General features: G+C 48.1%; 1 protein-coding gene across 2 annotated transcripts in view; it reads right to left on the reverse strand.

The window, feature by feature from the left end:
• The window catches only part of SF3A3 (splicing factor 3a subunit 3), an 84,478-nt gene that overhangs the window by 18,181 nt on the left and 45,003 nt on the right, over nucleotides 1-21,294 (reverse strand). For both annotated transcript variants that reach the window (XM_056557118.1, XM_056557117.1), the window contains exons 7-12: nucleotides 19,305-19,387; nucleotides 19,049-19,187; nucleotides 11,633-11,701; nucleotides 11,409-11,476; nucleotides 10,104-10,211; nucleotides 6,634-6,703 (exon numbers count right to left, since the gene is read on the reverse strand). In XM_056557118.1, coding sequence (XP_056413093.1) covers nucleotides 6,634-6,703; nucleotides 10,104-10,211; nucleotides 11,409-11,476; nucleotides 11,633-11,701; nucleotides 19,049-19,187; nucleotides 19,305-19,387 — 537 coding nt within the window. The remainder of the gene's footprint in view (nucleotides 1-6,633; nucleotides 6,704-10,103; nucleotides 10,212-11,408; nucleotides 11,477-11,632; nucleotides 11,702-19,048; nucleotides 19,188-19,304; nucleotides 19,388-21,294) is intronic.

Here is a 21,294-nt window from a genome sequence, read left to right on the forward strand (position 1 = left end):
CAAGGCATCAACTGCCGATCCGAGAAGTTTGTGACGAATCAAATTTACTGTAAGTTCGCTCATCTCTAGTATGGACCTACAGAAGATAAGATGTCATTTTTACCGAAAAATGTGTCTCCCAATGGATCCTTCAAGAAAGAGATTTTACGGTAAACATAAAAAATCTCCTTTTCTCTATCAGCTCCATTGGGGGACACAGACCATGGGACGTACCAAAGCCGTCCCTTGGGTGGGTAAGGAATCAGACAGGTGGACGGTGGGACCACCGCTGTCTGCAACATCTTACAGCCCAGAGTAGCATCAATTGATGCAAAGGTATGAATCTGGTAGCACCTTGAGAAAGACGACCACGCGGACACCTTACAGAACTGCAAGGCCGAAGGGTGGAATGAGCCAAAACCCTGAAGGGTGGGATCTTCCCCTTGTAGTGGTAAGCTCCCAAAATGGTTGTCTTGTCCAACGACCACAACAGGTTGTGGAACAAACGCTTCCAGGGATGAGAAGGGGCCGGAAAAAAGGACGGTAGGACGATGTTCTCATTGAGATGAAAAAGCCAAAACCATATCAGGTATGAAGGACGGACCTGGACGGAAAACAAAACAACTTCTCCTGGTATACAACCAGGAAGGGAGAACGGCAGGAGAGAGCTGCCAGCTTTGACACCCTTCTAACAGAGGGAAGAGCAATAAGGAACTCCACCTTCCGGGGAAGGAGGCAAAGAGAAATGTCCCTGAGAGGTTCAAAAGGGGGGGCTTGCAGGGCATCTAAGACCAAGTGCAAGTCCCAAGGGGAAAAAAGGGGACTGATAAGGAGGGGCAGCTTGTGCCACTCCCTGAACTAGGTTCGGACATGATAATTGAACGCCAGAGAACGTTGAAAAAGAATGGAAACGGCCTAACCTTTGACCCCTAAGGGAGCTGAAAGCCAACCACGACCAGAGAAAAAGGCTGAGTTTCACACCAACAGAAATAACACCGCCAGGTATGGTGGTAAATCTTTGCAGAGAAGGCTTGTGAGCCCTCAGCATGGTGCAAACCACTTGGGAATAGAAACCGCAGGTCCTCAGAACCGCTGTCTCAACCGCCACGCCGTCAAAAGCAGAGACAGCAAATAGGGGTAGCACAGGAGACCTGATATAGGAGGTCTGGACGATAGGGAAGGTGCAGAGGTAAGTAGTTCAGGAGCCTGACCACGATGACGTACCATGCCCGCCGGGGCCAGTCTGGGCCATGAGAATGGCGGGAACGCCCTTCTGCTGTGAGTTTCCTCAGGACCTCAAAAAGAGAGGAAGGGGAGGAAACAGATAAGGTAGGGCAAGGCCCGATCAATAAACAGATAAGGTAGGGCAAAGCCCGACCAAGAGAGGAACGCTTGGTTGTGGCTGGCCGTGCAGAGGTCCACGCCTGGAGCGCCCCAGAGGTTGCAGATCACTGCAAAAACCTCTGGATGTAGGGACCACTCGCCTTAGACGGCTGCGGACCGGCTGAGAAAGACCACATCCCAGAGACACCCAGAATGAAGAGCGCTGAGATGTCCGGAAACCTTAGTTCCGCCCAGAAGGGAATTTCCCAAGAAGCAAGCAAAGAAGGATTGCCCTAGGCCCCAACATGTTGAAGGGGAAAAGGGCTTCTCGAGGGACCAAGGTCCCAGACCGGCCGGTCCTTGAAGACACCTCCCCAGTCCGACAGACTGGCAGGGAGGGGCAGGAAGGAGCACCCCTGAAAAAGCAGGGGGGAAACAAAGCCACCATAGAAGGGACCGACAAGACTGTCGAGAGAGAACGATCTTGCGTTTGAGAGACAATGGAGACCTGTCCCACCGGAAGAGAATGACCAGTTGAAGAGGTCGCTGATGAAACTGGGCAAATGGCACGGCCTCCACGGCCGCCGCTAACAGACCCAGGACATCCATTCAAAAGCGAATGGAAACTGGAGCATGGTGCTGAAGTCATCGGACTCTTCATAAGAGAGTCAGCCAATTGGTCGGCGGAGTCGAAGCGGGCAGAGGCCGCGTCGAACTGGAGCCCCAGGAAATCGGTTGGACATCCAACCGAAGTGAGACAAGGTCAGGAGGTTGAGACTAAGATTCTCCAGGATCTGGGCCCTGGCTGAAGCTCTGATCAGGAGGTCGTCCAAGTAAGGAATCACGGAAACAACTGTTGTCCGTAAAAGGGCTATCACAGGCGCCAGGACTTTGGTAAAGGTCCGCGGAGAAGTGGTCAGACCGAAATGGAGAGCCACAATAGAAAATGACCGCACGGAACTGCAAAGCGGAGGTACCACTGATGACCGGAACAACAAGATGTGGAGGCACGCATCCTTGATGTCCACCGAGGATCGAAATTTCCCCATGAACCAGTGACGCCAACACCGAACGGAGAGACTCCATTCGGGATGGGAAAGCAGAAGATGCTGGCTGAGATACTCGAGAACCAAGATTTGCCGAACAGAAACGCCTTTCTTGGGGACCACAAAGAGGTTGGAATAAACCTCGCAAACGTTCCCCTGAAGGAACCGGGACAATTACTCCCTGGATAAAAAAGGAGCTGGATCCTGAATGTGCGTGGTCCAGGCATCCCAGAAGATTAAGAGGTGACCAACCACCCGAGAAAGGTAGGTGGGTGGGGGGCGACCCTTCAGACCGAGGAAGGCCTACAGGTGTCTGATGGGGGCGCAAAACGGCCGGAACGGATAGCCGACCTCCAGGAGGGACAGGTCCGGAAGGAGGGAGCCCTCTTCCCGTGAAGGCGCCTGGCTGGACCCTTTGGTGGCACCAAAGGTCCGCAGAACCTGAAGGAGGACTTACGACGGAAAGCGGTTCTGTGAGCCTTATCCAGAGGTAATAAAGAACTCTTTTCCGCCCGTCGCCTCACTTCCTGAAGGCGGCGTCCACATTCCAGGCTTTAACCTGTTCAGGACGCCGGGCGTATGCATACGCCCGTGGGAATTCCGGTCCCCGCCGCTTGCCAGTTGGGGACCGGACCGGAATGCCTGCTGAAATCATTAAGCAGGCACCCCAGCACATCACCCAGGGGGGTCCTGAGACCCCCCCCATGTCGGAGATTGCAGAAAATCGCATGTCAATTCAGACATGCGATTTTCTGCTATTCCGGGCTGACGGGGCTCTGGTGACCCGATCACCCGGAAAATAGCGATGATCGGAGCTGTCAGGGACAGCCCCGATCATCCTGAGGGCTAGGAGTGAGGTCGCAGTGCTGCGATCTCCTCCTATCCCCTGCCATTGGTCAGAACTGATTCTGACCAATGGCATAGCAGGACAGTGGGTTGCCATGGCAACCCCCCCCGTTCTGCCCACCCCTGGATGTCAAGGGGAACATGGACAGAAGATGGAGGCCGGTACCTGCAGGAGAAGATGCCTGGGGACCCCCGATCTTCACTGGAGACTGCTGGATCCTGGCTCAGGTAGGGAAACTACTGTGGGGGGGAATTGAAAGTGAAAGTAAAACTATCTTTACTGTGGCAACCACTAGGAAGGCCAAGCTGCAACTCCCAGCATGCCCAGACAGCCAAAGGCTGTCTGGGCATGCTGGGAGTTGTAGTTCTGCAACATCTGGAGGGTCACAGTTTGGAGACCACTGTTACAGTGGTGCCCAAACGGTAGCCCTGCAGATGTTACCAAATACAACTCTCAGCATGCCTTGACTGTCCAGGCATGCTGGGAGTTGTAGTTCTGTAACATCTGTCCCTTCAGATATAGCAATTTTCATGACATTTATGAAAATTGCTGAAAATCTACTTTGAAGCCCTCTAATTTTTTCAAAAAGCAAAAATATGTCCATTTTATGATGCCAACATGAAGTGGACATATTGTATTTGTGAATAAAAATAAAATTTATTTGGAATATCCATTTTCCTTACAAGTAGAGAGCTTCAAAGTTAGAAAAATGCTAAATTTTAAAAATTTTCATGAAATTTGGGGATTTTGCACCAAAAAAGGATGCAAGTAATGCCGAAAATTTGCCATCAAAATAAAGTAGAATGTGTCACGAAAAAAAATCTCAGAATCAGAATATTCGGTAAAAGCATTTTCGCGTATTTAATTCGTAAAGAGACGGTGTTCAGAATTGCGAAAAAGGGCTGCGTCCTTAAGGGGTAAAGCCACATGGAGAGACGGTGGCTACCAGGTAGCTTGTGGTAAAGGCAGCACAGTGGCTGCGCATGGAAGCAGAACACAGAAAATCTCCAGCTGCAGAGCATCGGAGAGCTAGATGAAATAAATCCTCCAGAGGGATCTTGAAGACTACCCTGGCGGAGATGGGAGACCATACTGAAAGGGCACTTGACATTCAGGCCGAAGCAAAAGCAGGAAGATCCTGCTGTCTCAAAGGCAAAGTTTTGCCAAAGTCTCCACCTTCATGTCCGCTGGATCCTTGAAGGCAGTTGCATCAGCCAACAGCCAGGTCGGCGCCAGTTGGAGAGGAGGTCCCCCGAGCAATGAGGTCCTTGGCGAAGGGATACCGCGCTTGAACCTTCTTCGTTTCCTGAAACTTCTTATCAGGGTGCCTCCAGGCGGATACCAGCAGAGCGTACGGAGCCACATCCAAAGTTCCTGGGTCCTTTAGATGGAAGGTATCTCTTATGGCCGAAACCAATGAGTACACCACATCAGGCATATCCGTGCGGTCCTCTGAGTCGGAGGCCGAATCAGAAACCTCATCCACAAGTTTTTGGGGTGAATGGGAACGCGGTGAGGAAGCTTTGGAGGTTGGGCACAATGAAAGGAAACTTCTGGAGCCCTGTCTGAAGTTCCTGGGTCCTCTAGATGGAAAGTGTCTCTTATGGCCGAAACCAATGAGTGCACCATGTCAGACATATCCGTGCGGTCCTCTTCTTGTCCGCTGGTGAACCAGAGTCCCAAACTTCATCCACAAGTTCTCCAGGTGAATGGGAACGTGTGAGGCGGCCCAGGAAGAGAGAGAGACTGACTTGGTATGCGGGTCTGGAGAGCCAGAGTGGCGACCATGGGAGAATCCTCTAGGGGAGTGACGCTTGCTACAAGCTGGAGTAACGGGACGAAGCCTGTGAGGGGAGCGCCCGTGCCTGCCGGGCCGGTGTAGGGAGGCCCTCTCCAAGGCAGTCCCCACAGAACGGGAGACCTGAGCCAAGTCTGATATAGACTGGGAGAGGGAGGAAACCCAGGCTGGAGGGGCGGCCGAACCCACCGGGTCTGGAAGAGCATCCGGGATAGAAATAGCAGGGGGGTCTGGGGGAGCAGTGTTGCAGGCAGAACAAGAGGGTTCAGTAGAACCAGAAATTTTTGAGTTACAGCTTTACAAGTGTAATAAGTAACTAAGGGCTAGTTCACTGTTGGGAGAGAGGAACAGTTCTGGGCATGGACCACATCTCCCAATTCTGTCCCTAAGGCAGCTGCTGTGAGTAGCATTTTTGCCCATTGAGAACTGCGGCTGATGAAGAAGAGGGGGCTGTGCTAAAGACAAGGGCTCTATGATTGGCCCTGTAATAACCCCCTATGCGCGCACACAGCGCTGATTGGGGTGCAGTTTGCGCCCTTATGCAGGCTTCGGTGGCCCTGGGTGGGCGGAGCCAATGCGCACCGGGCCGCCGAAGTAATATACAGCCCGGACACTGTCGGCAGCCGCGCTGGCAAAACGAAAGTAAGAACGGCGCCGAACGCCCGCAATCAAAGATATGCAGCCCGGTCCCTAATGGCGCCCGCACCCGGCCCCGAGCGCATATGTGAACGCATTTGCGTCAGCGGGGGGAGGGAGCGGCGAGATACTGTCGGCAGCTGCGCTGCCAAAACAAAAGTAACGGGCGCCGAGCGCCCGTAAAGAGATATGCGCCGCGGCTGCCTCTTGCAGCTGCGGTAATACTGTGAAACACCACACACACAATGATAAACTGAAAACATAAATGTAGCTGCTCAGCTCCAGATATAATACAGAACCCCCAATAAAGGAAAGGAGGGACATCCCTCCTGGCCAGCCCCAACAGTCCACATATAGAAGAGTGGGCCAAAAACTGGGGGTCTCCAGATGTTGAAAGTCCTCCCTAAAGAAAACAAGGGGAAAATACTCACCTTAGTCAGAAGAACTTACCTCATGAAGTCTTCCCAATGAAGTCTTCAGCCAGCTTTTGTCACCTGCATCATGCCGGGCTACCATGTGCGAGTGAGGCGAGCAGGGAGGTAGGGGGACCCGGAACCATAAGGTACAACCCCAGGCGCTGACCGTTGGCAAAGGGGGGTTAACATTACATAAACGCGATGTCTGTGCCCCCTCAATCGCAATGGGGAAACAGTGAGCTGCAGTTCCTGAGTCCACACCTGAAAACAGGAAAGAAAAAGGAATAAAAAACTAACACGTCTCCTAATACTAGGAAAATAAAAACTCCAGACCAGGTCCACCTCCTTAAGACACTAAGCTAAAACAGATCACCTCAGGTGCCCGTGGGCGGGTATACCCTGCTGGGAGGAGCCGACTTTTCTTGTTGCCATAGTGTCAAGCCTCCTAGTGACAGCAGCATACACCCATGGTCTGTGTCCCCCAATGGAGCTGATAGAGAAAACCAAAGTGCAACAACGGAAAAACCTTTAAGGGGTTAAAGTGAAGTAATGTAAAAAAAAAACAAAAAAAAAAAAAACACAACTTACCCCAAGGATTTCGACATATTCATAAATTTGTGCCTCAAGAAAAGCAATATCTTTGTTTTTTTCTGTGTCCCTGTAAAGATACAAATATACATAAATATAAACAAAAAATAAATAAAAAAATACATGTTAAGAGAAATTTAAGGGCCATTCCAGTTATAGGGGTACACCAGTGGAAAACAAATTTGTAAATTACTTCTATTTAAAAAATCTTAATCCTTCCAGTATTTATCTGTAGTTTCCTCTGCAGTATACCTCTGTAGTTTAACTTATCCCCTTATCCTTACAAGTTCTAGATGGCGGGGGGTGGGGGGTGGCTTAAGTTATCTTTCACTACACTACTCGAACTTTCTGGCAACAAAGGATTTTAAATCTTTTTTCCACTACCCCTTTAACCTGTTTGGGATGAATCAAGTGCGCAACTGTATGCCCTCGGCATTTCCGTTCACTGCCGCACACGGGGCGGTTATTGGAACAGGATGAGTGCTGATATCTATTAGCAGCCATCTCGGCACATCGCCCATAATGGCCGTGATTCTCCAGTCAATTCAGGCGGCGGAGACAGATGTTGGTGGCGACTGAGGTGACACTTGTAGCGCTGCTGTGGAGCGGAAGGACAGGAGGCAGCGAGCGGAGACAGAGGCAACATTGAAGATCGCTGGTAAGTGATGTGACTGTTGCCTTCTTGGAGTTTCAAAACTACAACTCGCAGCAGCCACGCTGGGAGTTGTAATTTTGCCACATCTGGAGGGCCACAGTTTACTGCACAGTGGTCTCCAAACTGTGGCCCTCCAGATGTTGCAAAACTACAACTCTCAGCATGTCCAGGCATGCTGGGAGTTGTAATTCTGTAACATCTGGCCTTTCAGATGTTGCAGAACTACAACTCCCAGAATGCCTGGACAGTCTCTGCATGCTGGGAATTGTAGTATTGCAACATCTGGAAGGGCACAGTTTGGAGACTACTATACAGTAGTGTCATAACTATGGCCCTCCAGATGTTGCAAAACTACAATTCAAAGCATGCCTAGACAATCAGGCATGCTGGTAGTTGTAATTATGCAACATCTGGAAGGGCCACATTTTGAAGACCACTACATAGTGGTCTTCAAACTGTTCTCCTCCAGTTGTTGCATAACTACAACTCCCAGCATGCACTTCGGCTGTCCGGGCATGCTAGGAGTTGTAGTTTTGCAACAACTGGAGGCACACTGGTTGGGAAACACTGTTTCCTAACTGTTTCCCATCCCGTGTGCCTCCAGCTGTTGCAAAACTACAACTCCCAGCATGCACTAACATGCATGCTGGGAGTTTTAGTTTTCCAACAGCTGGAGGTACACTGGTATGGAAACACTCTGGTAGTCTTTTACCTAACTCAGTGTTTCCCAACCAGTGTGCCTCGAGTTGTTACATAACTACAACTCCCAATATGCACGGTATGTCAGTGCATGCTGGGAGTTGTAGTTTTGCAACAGCTGGAGCTCCCTCCCCCATGTGAATGTACAGAGTACATTCACGCGGGGGTTTACAGTGAGTTTCCTGCCGAGTTGCGGCAAATTTTCCGCTACACCTCAAACTATCAGCGGGAAACTCACTATAAACCCCCAACCGGGTGACTGTACTCTACAAACACTACAAAATTTTTTTTTTTTTTAAAGAGTAAAACACTACATATACACTACACACCCTTACACTGTCATCCCCCTCAGTAAAAATGAAAAAGCCACGTTTGGCACAGTTACCAAAACGGAGCCCTCCAGCTGTTGCAAAATAACTCCATGCATTGTCGGACAACCATTGACTGTCCAGGCATGCTGGTAGTTTTGCAACAGCTGGAGGCACCCTGTTTGAGAAACACTGCCATAGGCTATTTTTGGTGGAGGAGGCAAGCGCCATGCTTGCTTCTGGGTCCGCCACAATAAAAAGTCCTCATTTAGACCTCAAATGCACATGGTGCTCTCTCACTTGGGCCCTGTCGTATATCTGGGCAACAGCTTAGGGCCACATATGGGGTATTTCCGTACTCGGGAGAAATTGCCTAACTAATTTTGGGGGGGCTTTTCCTCCTTTTACCCCTTAGGAAAAGGTAAGGTTGGAGTCTACACCAGCATGTTATTGTAAAAAAAATTACAATATCATGCTGGTGTAGACTTCACAAGAGGTAAAAGGGAAATAACCCATATGTGGACATAAAGTGCTCTGCAGGCGCACAACAGGGCTCAGGAGTGAGAGCGCACTATGTACATTTGATGTGATTTGCACAGGGGTGGCTGCTGGTTACAGAGGTTCTGACATACGCAAAGAAAAAACAAAAAAACACATGTGACCCCATTTTGGAGACTACACCCCCCACGGAACATAACAATGAGTATAGTGAGCTTTAACATCCCACAGGTGTTTGTCAAATTTTCATTAACGTTGGACGTGAAAATGAAAACTTTTTTTCCACTAAAATGCTGGTGTTGTCCCAAATTTTTCATTTTCACAAAGGGTAATAGAAGAAATGGGGTTACAAATTTTGAGGGGCATTTTTTCCTGAGTATGGAAATACCCCATATGTGGATGTACAGTGCTCTGAAGATGCACTACAGGGCTCAGAAGAGGAGGAGCACCATTGGGCTTTTGGAGAGAGAGAATTTAATCTGTATTTGAAGCCCATGTGCGTTTACAATGCCCCCATGGTGCCTGAACAGTGGACCCCCCACATGTGACCTCATTTTGGAAACTACACCCCTCACAGAATGTAATAAGGGGTGCAGTGAGCATTTACACCCCATAGGTGTCTGACAGTGGTCGATGAAAATGAAAAATGTAATTTTTTTATTTGCACAGTCCACTGTTCCAAAGGTCTGTCAAATTCCAGTGGGGTGTAAATTCTCACTGCACCCCTTATTACATTCAGTGAGGGGTGTAGTTTCCGAAATAGGGTCACATGTGGGGGGTCCACTGTATATATGTGAATCAATATATAATTTATTTGGAATGTCTATTTTCCTTACAATAATTAATGCTTAAAGTGACAGGTCAGATTTGCAATAAATAGCCTGGTCACTAAGTAAGTGAGCTTGGTCCCCAAAGGATTAAAGCAAGCAAAAACATATAGCCAGACCAATGTGATAATGTGAAGGCATTTTTCAAGGACAACCAACATGCTCTTTCAGAGGTCCTTTGCAAATTGAAAGCAGTGACCTTATCGTTTGCATTAGTTTCAGTAAACCTCCCTAAATCAATCTCATATAAACAGGCCTGATGTGGGACCATAAATACAACATAAATAACACCATAAGACTTGTTTACACTATAAAATTACTGCTAGTTTTCAGCTTCTGAACATAAATTATATTAAAAAACACATCCATTTATAAGACTTATATTTTTCCAATGTCCCAAATATTCCTTATATATTCAACACAAAAGCAAAAAAAAAAAAATCCCCTTAATTCAAACTCTTGTAGCACAAAATGTACATCTACCTTCTGACACCTTTTGCCTTGGGATTTTTAGCAAACAAGGAAGAATCTAGAGATTCCAGAGATTTTCCTTTTGTACCAAAAAGTCTTTGTGCTCTTTCCTCGAGTGTTCTGAAATTAAATAATAGCTTTTAGAAATAACTCTATACAGAAATGTATGTGCTATACATACCATGGAATTAAATATAAATTGCATCTTAGGCTAGGTTCACATCTGTGTCAGACAGTCAGAGGCTCAGTTTTGGGCCTCCAGTGCAGATTACGTTCAGCACCGGCAAACAGTCTGCCGGTCCATTGCACGACAGACAGCAAAGGAGCCCAACAGACCTCACTGACTTTAATGCGGTCCATTATTTTGCTGAATTTTAACTGGACACAAAAATACTGTATGGAGCTTTTATTTTGTACTATAACTTAAAAAGAATCTGCAATAGACTAGGCTCCAAATAACATTGCAACTGAACAATTTTCCTTGCACTCTAGAGGGGTATTTCCATCATCATAACATAGGTCTGACTTACAAGTAAAGGGAAAAATATAAACTAAATTATTTCCATTTTCTAAAATGGTCCACTCTGAATTCTTTCATCTACCTGTCTTGTGTACTGCTCGTTGCCTAGGGTTACGGTCACCGATGCGGTTGCTACCCTCGTGCAGTATCATTTCCCCCTTTGTGTACGCTGTACAATCTACTCGTACACCTCCAGCATGTACAATAGCTCTGGAGCAGTCAGTGTTATGCAGCTGATAACTGAATAGCTGATTCACTTGACATCCTTTTTGAAAACAGCCATAGCAGTTTTGGAGCAAAAAGTGGATCTATAAAAAAAAAAAAAAGGATGAGTATAATGTCTGATCGTGGGGGGGGGGATCTGACCGCTGGGACCCCCCACGATCTCCAGCGCAATCCACTGCACAACACTAACTGTGCTCTGTGCCGGATGGGATGAGGCGTGATGGCTGAGTACTTCTGCTCCACGGTTGTCATGCAACGGTCAAGCAAGCTCTAGGTGCCGGCCTGGAGATCGCAGGGGGTCCCAGCAGCCGGACCCCCTGTGATCTGACATCTTATGCCCTATCCTTTGGATAGGTGATAAGATGTCTAGGGGCGAAGTACCCCTTTAAAAAATGTTTTAGAAACATGCCATCTACTCCCTTTTTTGGCATAAAAGAATACTATTTTTCTATGGTAAACTCCCCCCATTTTTCTTTACCCCACATTGCAGATATAAATCTGTACAGAACTTCAATTTCATAACACAATAGCATTAACAAACCATAAGACAAAAAAGGAGTTTTATTACTTACCCTCCACATTTAAGACCCAAAGCAAGCAATGCAGACTTCAATCTGTCTAAACCAAGAGAAGCCAATTCCTGTCAAGGTAATGAACACTTTAAATATCAGCAGTTTTACAAGATCTACAAAAATCTACACATTTCAAATTACTCTGCAACAAACACAGTGAAAAGGACTAGAATGATTAGAGGGGGAAAAAAAACAACAATATTGCTGCTAAGATAGAAACTCACCTCCCATGATGAAAAAGCTGAAAGGTCCAAGTGAGCTCCTGCATGTGTAAGTGCACTGCTGGTTTCTTTCTGCAAGACAATCAAGCTTTTAAATTGTATCATTTGGAAAACAAACGTAGAATTGTCAAAAACAAATACTTTACATTGTGTATGTCATGGAGATGTTCTGAGAACTCAAATCTAACAGTTTTTGTGTTTATACATGGTTCTGCTGATGACACAATGACAACCATGTATTTGACAAACCAAAGCAGAAAAAAGGAGATTTTTTTAATACCTACCGTAAAATCTCTCTCGAAGGATCCATTTGAGGACACAGACGTTGGGTATATGCTGCTGTCTCTAGGAGGCTTGACACTATGGTAACCATAATTCGGCTCCTCCCAGCAGGATATACCAGCCTCCAGGCCACTGAGCAATTCAGTTTTAGTCCCAGAGCAATAGGAGGAGACCGACAGGTCAAAGGAAAAAAAAAACCATGAACTGTCCGAGAACCAGAAGAAAAATTAACTGAACACTCCCTCGGACAGATAACCGAATAGGAACCCCAGAAAAGGGCGGGAGCTGTGTCCCCCAATGGATCCTTCGAGAAAGAGATTTTACGGTAAGTATAAAAAAAAAAATCTCCTCTTCTCTATCGGCTCCATTGGGGGACACAGACCATGGGACGTACCAAAGCCGTCCCTTGGGTGGGCAGAGAAATAAGGTCAGGCAGTCGGGCTGTACCATCGCTGCCTGCAACACCTTACGGCCCAGACTAGCATCAGCCGATGCGAAAGTATGAACCTGGTAGAATCTCGAAAAAGTGTGCAAAGATGACCAGGTGGCTGCTTTACAGATCTGCGAGGCAGAGGCCTTGTTTCGGAGAGCCCAGGATGCTCCCACAGAATGGGTGGAATGAGCCAAAACCCTGAAGGGTGGGATCTTCCCCTTGCAGTGGTAAGCTTCCGAAATAGCACATAGGCTCCACCGAGAAATGGTGGCCTTGGAAGCAGGCTGTCCCTTTCAACGACCTTCCGTAAGGACTGAAAAAGAATCGCACTGACGAAAGGAAAAGGTGACAGAAAGATAAGTCCGAACAGCCCGTACCACATCCAATTTGTGGAGCAAGCGCTCCCTGGGATGAGAAGGAGCGAGACAAAAAGGACGGAAGGACGATGTCCTCGTTGAGATGAAAAGCCGAACCGAACTTAGGTAAGAAGGACAGATCTGGCCGGAAAACAACCTTGTCCTGATGAATTATTAGGAAAGGAGAACGACAGGAGAGAGCTGCCCGTTCAGATACTCTCCTAATGGAAGTAATAGCTATAAGAAAAGCCACCTTTCAGTATAGGAGGCGAAGGGGAACCTCCCTAAGAGGCTCAAAAGAGCATCTTGGAGAACGCCTAGAACTAAGTTGAAGTCCCAAGGAGAAGGGGACCGGTAAGGGGGAACAGCGTGTGCTGACCCTTAAGGGAGCTGAGAGCCAGCCCTTGTTCCAACCCCGACTGCAAAAAGGAGAGGAGACGGGGAACGGAAAAGGTAACTGGAGAAAAGGTCTGAGTTTTGCACCAATGAAAGTAAGCCCGCCAGGTACAGTGATACATTTTCGAAAAGGAGGGCTTGCGAGCCCTGAGCATAGTGCGAATTACCTGGGAAGAGAAGCCGCGGGCCCTTAGAACCGCGGTCTCAACGGCCAAGCCGTTAAATGCAGTGACTGTAAATTGGGGTGGCAAAGGGGACCCTGTGACAGTAGGTCTGGACGAAGTGGAAGACTGAACGGAACGTCATCCAGAAGCCAGACCACATCGACGTACCATGCCCTTCGGGGCCAGTCTGGAGCCACCAGAATGGCGGGGACTCCTTCCGCCTTGAGCTTCTTCAGAACCCTGGGAAGGAGGGGAGGGAACAGATAGGGCAGGACAAAGCCCGATCACGGAATTACTAGGGCATCCACGGCTAGAGCCAGGGGGTCCCTGGACTTTGACACAAACGTCAGAATTTTCTAGTTGTGTCGAGACGTGAAGAGATCCACGACTGGTGTCCCCCAGAGGTCGCAGATCTGTGCGAACACCTCCAGAAGAAGAGACCACTCTCCGGGGTCGGCTGAGGACCGACTGAAGAAATCCGCTTCCCAGTTGAGCACTCCCGGAATGTGAATCGCCGAAATGGCCGGAACTTCTTGTTCCGCCCAGAGGAGGATCTTTGTCACCTCATAAATGGCTGCTGAGCTGAGAGTGCCACCCTGCCAATTGATGTAAGCCACAGCCGTGGCGTTGTCCGACTGGACACGGACAGGGTGGCCCTGAAGCAGGGACTCCCAATGCTTCAGACAAAGATATATCGCCCTCAGTTCCAGGATGTTTATGGAAAGAAGGGCTTCTTGGGGAGGCCAAAGGCCTTGAACAGTCTGATCCCTGCAGACACCCCCCCAGCCAGACTGGAATCTGTCGTGACCACCTGCCAGTGGAGGGGAAGGAACGAACTCCCCTGAAGAAGAAGGGGGGAGCGGAGCCACCAGCGCAGAAGAGGGAGAACAATCTTGCGATCGAGAGAGAGAGGAGACCTGTCCCACCAGGCAAGAATTGCCAGCTGTTGGGAAAATTGTGTTTTGATATCCATGTTCTCAGTGTGTGTGTGTGTGTGTATATATATTTATTATATGTATATAGAGATGTATATAATGCCTAACTTTAGATGGTGTTGGCTGGTTTTATCTAGTTTCAGTTAACCATTGTCTTAGTTATGGCCAGTGTCCAGTGATGCTCGAAAACCATCCAAATGACCTTGGTAAATAAAGAGACTTTTGTAATTTAACAAGCTCTTTCCATGATAAAGAATGTGTACAGGAGCCCCTGTGATTGGTAATAAAGTTTAACACTATGAGCCTCCAGGGGTCCTTAGCCAATAAGATCCTACTAAGAATGCTACTATATAAAGTGCTGTAACCTACTTTGGGGCATGATTTTCTTCTGCAGAGCTGTTTCTCTGTTTGTAGATCATCCACCTGTATTGATGCATGTGCATTAAATCTGTCTGATAATCAACAAGACTGGAGTTGACTGATCACAGGGAGAAAATCCTACCACCAGCTGAAGAGGACGGTAATGAAACTGGGCAAAGGGTACGGCCTCCATGGCTGCCACCATCCGACCCAGGACTTCCATGCAAGTACGGATGTGACCGGGGATGGTATCCGGAGGGAGCGGAATCCCGACAAGAGGGCCAGACGTTTGTCCGGCGGGAGGCGAATCCGAGCAGAGGCAGAGTCGAACTGAAGCCCCAAGAAGACCAGAGACTGGGTGGGGGAGAGAACTGACTTGTCTCGGTTGACCATCCACCCGAAGCCACATAAGGTCTGAAGAGTGAGGCTCACATTCTCCAGAGCCTGGGCTCTGGTGGAGGCCTTGATGAGGAGGTCGTCCAAATAGGGTATCACCGATACCCTTCTTGACCGTAACAGAACTATCACGGACGCGAGAATCTTGGTAAAGACCCGTGGTGCTGTGGCCAGACCAAAGGGGAGAGCCACAAATTGATAATGACCTTCCGGAACCGCAAAGCGGAGGTACCGCTGGTGTCCGGGAAAAATTGGAACGTGGAGGTAGGCATCCTTGACGTCCACAGAGGAAAGAAACTCCCCTTGATCCATAAACGCCACCACCGAACGGAGAGATTCCATTCAGAAATGGCAGATAAGATGATGTTGGTTGAAACGTTCGAGATCCAGGATTGGCCGCACAGAATAGTTTTTCTTGGGAACCACAAAAAGATTGGAATAGAAACCCCAAAAGAGTTCCCTTGAAGGAAACGGGACAATGACACCCTGGATGAGAAGGGACTGAAGAGCCTCCAGAAATTCCCTCGCAAGCGAGGAAGATCGGGGAGCACGGGACTGAAAAAAACGATCCCTCGGAAGGGAGGCAAATTCTATCCGGTATCCGTTGGACACCACGTCCCTGACCCAGGAGTCCTGAATGTGCGTGGTTCAAACATCTCGAAAAAGCAAGAGGCGACCTCCCACCCGAGAAAAAACTGAGGGTGGGAGCATCCCTTCATGCAGAAGTGGGTTTGCGGTTTCCCGGTTTGGCCGCAAAACGGTCGGAACGGTTGGTGTCCGACTTCCAAGAGGGACGCGCCTTGAAAAAGGGGACCTTCTTGTCACGTGGAGGTGCCTTTCTGGACCCTTTAGAGCGGCCAGAAGTCCGAAAGGAAGAAGACTTTCTGCAGAAAGAAGTGCTAGACTTGTTTTGAGGTAATAAAGAGTTCTTGCCACCTGTCGCTTCAGAGATAATCTCATCCAGGCGCTTGCCGAAAAGTTGGGAACCGGTAAAAGGAATCTCTGTGAGAGACTTCTTAGATGCAGCATCCGCGTTCCATGCTTTAAGCCAAATGGAACGACGGAGGGCCACTAGATTACCGGTGGCAAAAGCAGCGCAGCGAGCTGAGTGCAAGGAAGCAGAACACAGAAAGTCTCCAGCTTTGGAACATTGGAGGGCCAGGCTAGACAGTTCTTCCGGGGGAGATCCCGAAAGAATGCCCTGACTGAGTTGGGAATACCAAACCGAAAGGGCCTTAGACACCCAGGTGGAGGCGAAGGCAGGAAGCAGGGAGGAACCCGCTGCTTCAAAGGCATACTTCGCTAAGGACTCAACCTATTTGTCTGCTGGATCCTTGAAGGCAGCTGCATCTGCCAGCGGCAAAGTAGTAGCTTTAGAGACTTGGGAAACCGGAGGATCCACCGACTGAGAGGAAGTTAACTTGGAGACAAGGTCCTTGGCGAAAGGATATCGCGCTTTAACTTTCTTCAGTCCCTGAAACTTCTTCTCAGGGTGCTTCCAGGCAGATTCTAGAATGGCATCAAATTCAGCGTGAAAGCTGAACACTTTGGGTGCTGGTCGGGCACGATGAAAGGATACTTCAGGAGCTATGTCCGAAGTTCCTGGGTCCTCTAGGTTAAAGGTGTCTCTTATGGCCATAACCAATGAGTTCACCATGTCCACTGAGTCTGAACGGTCCTCTGAGTCAGATGCCAAATCGAAACCTCGTCCGCCAGTTCTCCAGGAGAGTGTGAACGAGTGGAGGCAGCCCTAGAAGAGGGAGACGCCGACCGGGTACGTGGCTCGGGGGAGCCAGAGCGGTGACCACGGGAACATCCTCTGGAAGAGTGACGCATGTGGCCTGAAGAAGCGGTCGGGCGAGAGGAACGTCCGTGTCTACCAGAAGACTCAGGGGATGAATAAGAGGAGACACCCCTAGTACGCTTATGTGAAGCATAGGGAGAAGGGGAACGGGACCTCCTAGAGGGCCGATGAAGGGTAGACCTCTCCAAAGCAGTCACCACAGAACGGGAGACCTGTGCCAAGTCTGATATAGACTGGGATAGGAAGAAAACCCAGGCTGGAGGGGGCGGCCGAACCCACCGGGTCTGAAGGGGCACCTGGGTTAGAAATAGCAGGGGAGTCTGGGGGAGCAGTAGAGCAGGCCGAACTAGTGGGTTCAGCGGAACCTGGCATTTTTGCGGAGCAGTTTTTACAAGCGTAATGAGTAACTAATATTCCTGATATCTGCTTTGAGGGAGGGACAGTTCTGGGCACGGACATAGCAAAAAAATGAACAGTCTCACGTAAGTCTGTGTCCCTAGGCAGCTGCTGTGAGGAGAACTCCACACCGTGGCTGTGAGGAGAGAGAAAGAGACGCCGGCCAATAGAAGGCGATTTGCCCCTGCATGGCCCCAAACGCGCGCACAGCGCTGATTGGTGCCTCAGATCGCGCTGTTGAAGCGCTTATGCGGCCTAGTGGGCGGAGCTAACTTCCGCCGGGCCGCCGAAGAAATACAGAGGGACTTAGTAATGGCGCCCGCTCCGAACCCCGATCCTATGCGCCCGGGGAATGGAGCGGGCGAAGTGCCGTCGGCAGCCGGCGAAGGTGAAAGTAAGAAGGGGCCGGCAGAGAGAAGCCTGCGGCACATACATGTCACACACACTGCCCAATAAGTGCCCCTTACTGTGAACACACTGCCCTTAGATGCACTGCTCCCCCATATAATAAAAAAAAAAATCCCCCTGCAGGGAAGAACAAAGTATCCCACGGCCAGTCACAGCTTCAGTAAGGATAGGTCCACAAACAGGGGTCTCCAGCTGTTGCAAGACCTAGGGAGAGAAAAATACTCACCTGTGTTGAAGAACTTACCTAAAGAAGTCTTCAGAATGTAGTCTTCAGTCAGCATTGTCACCTGCAGCAAGCCAAGCTAATAGCGAGGCGAACAGGGAGGTAGGGGGACCCGGACCCATGAGGTACAACCCCAAGCGCTGACCGTTGGCGAGAGGGGGTTAACAGTACATCCAAGATGCCTGCCACCTCTCGCAATGGGAAAACAGTGAACTGAGTCCCCACCTGAAAAAAGAAAGAAAAAGGAATAAAGTACAAACACATTCCCTAAACCTAAAAAATATGAGACCTGGTCTGGAGAACACCAGACCAGTGTCCACCTCCTTAAGACACTAAGCTAAAACTGAATTGCTCAGTGGCCTGGAGGCGGGTATATCCTGCTGGGAGGAGCTGACTTTTTGGTTACCATAGTGTCAAGCCTCCTAGAGACAGCAGCATATACCCAAGGTCTGTGTCCCACAATGGAGCAGATAGAGAAAATCTGATTTTTTTTTTTTTTAAAGTATTTCAGCCTCAGGCTTCAAACAATATTAGAGTAGAAAAATTTGACTGAAGAGTAACAAATACACTGATAAATCTTTCTAATGCAAATATAAAAAGACTGCTGCAATTTAGCTTAAACAAAATCCATTAGGACTATAGCACTTTGCACAGTCAGTTTATTCCTAGTTTACATTAATAGGTTTCACCCATGCTGTATGCTATGAAGTCTTGTAACTCTTCCTCTTAAGGCTCATTCACAGTACGTTTTGGGAATACCCACCGAACCCACGCTGCACCCCATTCATTTGAATGAGCCGGACGGAGCGAGATAGGGACTCTGGTTGGTTAATTTTTGAACCGTTTGCGGTTTAGTTGCCAGACTGAAAACCGTGGTTTGTCACGGTTTTGAGTCCAGCAATAAAACTGATCCGGTTAAAAAAAATGAGCCAGGCTCTATATGGATAGTACTACATTACAGATAAACCTGTAATAGCAATATCAACTCATCAGCACAAGGGATAAGCATTGTTAGGATGCTTCATGCATTATAGAGTGTAGACTGGCCTCCATTTATTACGCTTTACTAGCTGAAAATAACGTGTACGAGTGCCAGACAAATTTAAGTTTAGTTCAGCTATTATTGTCTAGAAAGAATCTTCACTTAACCAATTGCCAGGAATAAGCTGCTGTCACTCTCCTGTTAGAACATATACTGGTTGTTTACAGACCAATTCCTGTTTGTTGGACACAAGCAAGAACATGCCAGTGACGTTCATTACATACCGGCCATCCTGGAAAGCTTCCGGACTCCCATTTCTTTTCAAATTCATTCTGTATCTTTCCAAAAAGTTCATTCTGATCTAACAAAGGCTTTACCCTGTCTGTGTAATCTTGGAGGTATTCTAAAAGCACTTCCAGATACCTGTGAAAATAAGCTTATCTGTTAGCAAACAATAAAAATAAAAAAGTCCAAAAGGTATAACACTACAAACGGAATGACAATTCTAAGCAAGTACCTCACAGTAAACTTTACTCTTACCTTTTGTATTCCGCATTTTTCCGTTCTTTAGGAATGTCAAAGAGTTGGTCAAAAGTAGATAAATATGTAATGTAATCCGGTTTCTGAAAAAAATTAGGAACAATTATTTGAGTATTCTTGTAATATGATTTTACAATATGTTTTGATTTAACTGGGGGGAGATTTTTCAAACCTTGTGAAACAAAATCTTTCATTTTCAAAACAAGACTTTAGATTACAGTTTCAGAAAAGAGAAAGTTGGAATTTCATTGGTTACTATGGACAAATGCTCTACTGTTCATCCGCACAAGGTTTGATAAACCTCTCCCAGTTTATTTTACATCATTACAACACATCACTGATATTAAAGTACAACAATGAACATTATACATTCATGCCCGGTATCGAGCTGCACAGCCTCCATATACTGTAGTACAGGCACCACCATCTGTAAGAACATATTATACTCTACAGTACAAGCAATGCGTGTATGACTTGAACGTTACTGGTTCAAATTTACTATGGCTGATTTACAAGAATTTTGGCTCCTAATGCAGCATCATTGTGGCACACGGAAATAGAGAAATGTATTACGCATAAAAAAAAAAAAATATAGGAATATGTGCATCTTTATCTCCTTGGGGACGAAGGGCGTATGCATACGGCTTACCCGGACCGGAGGAGGCAGCGGAGGCGACATCCCGTTGCAGCGGCGCGAGCAGGAGGAGCGGCGGCCGGAAAGTGCGGCGGAGAAGGCTGCAGTGAAGATCGCGATAAGTGATCTTCACTGTGGCCTTCTAAAAGCTGCAAAACTACAACTCCCAGCATGCCCACACAGCCAAAGGCTGTCTGGGCATGCTGGGAGTTGTAGTTTTGCAACAACTGGAGGGTCACAGTTTGGAGACCACTGTGTAGTGGTCTCTAAACTGTGGTCCTCCAGATGTTGCAAAACTACAACTCCCAGCATGCACTGACTGTCTGGGCATGCTGGGAGTTGTAGTTTTGCAACATCTGAAGTGGTACAGTTTGGAGACCACTATATGGTGGTCTCCAAACTGTAGCCCTCCAGATGTTGCAAAACTACAACTCCCAGCATGGCCAGACAGTCAGGGATGCTGGGCGTGTAGTTCTGCAATATCTGGCCCTTCAGATGTTGCAGAACTACAACTCCCAGCATGCCTGGACAGTCTGGGCATGCTTGGAGTTGTAGTTTTGCAACATCTGGAGGGCTACAGCTTGGAGGCCACTGTTCTTTGCTAGGAGTTGTAGTTATGCAACAACTGGGGAAGAACAGTGGCCTCCAAACTGTAGCCCTCCAGATGTTGCAAAACTACAACTCCAAGCATGCCCAGACTGTCCAGGCATGCTGGGAGTTGTAGTTCTGCAACATCTGAAGGGCCAGATATTGCAGAACTACACGCCCAACATGCCTGATTGTCTGGCCGTGCTGGGAATTGTAGTTTTGCAACAGCTGTAGGCACACTGGTTGGGAAACACTGAGCTAGAGTCTGTTTCCTAACTCAGTGGTTCCAAACCGTGTGCCTCCAGCTGTTGCAAAACTACAACTCCCATAGTGCACTGACAGACCGTACATGCTGTGAGTTGTAGTCTTGCAACAGCTGGAGGCACATTGGTTGGAATCACTGAGCTAGTCTGTTTTCTAACTCAGTGGTTCCCCACCAGTGTGCCTACAGCTGTTGTAAAACTACAACTCCCAGCATGTACGGTCTGTCAGTGCATTCTGGGAGTTGTCATTTTGCCACAGCTGAAGGTTTGGGGTGCCCCCCCCCCCTGTAAATTGTGTTACAAATTTTGGGGGGATTTTTCTCCCATTACCCTTCGTAGAAATGGTAAATTTGGGGAAAAAACCTGCACTTTAGTGAAAAATTTTTTTTTCATTTACACATCCGAATTTAACGAAAAGTCGTCAAACACCTGTGGGGTATTAAGGCTCACCGGACCCCTTGTTACGTGCCTTGAGGGGTCTAGTTTCCAAAATAGTATGCCATGT

Source organism: Hyla sarda, chromosome 2 (genome assembly GCF_029499605.1).
Source record: "Hyla sarda isolate aHylSar1 chromosome 2, aHylSar1.hap1, whole genome shotgun sequence".
In the NCBI taxonomy this organism is placed as follows: Eukaryota; Metazoa; Chordata; class Amphibia; order Anura; family Hylidae; genus Hyla; species Hyla sarda.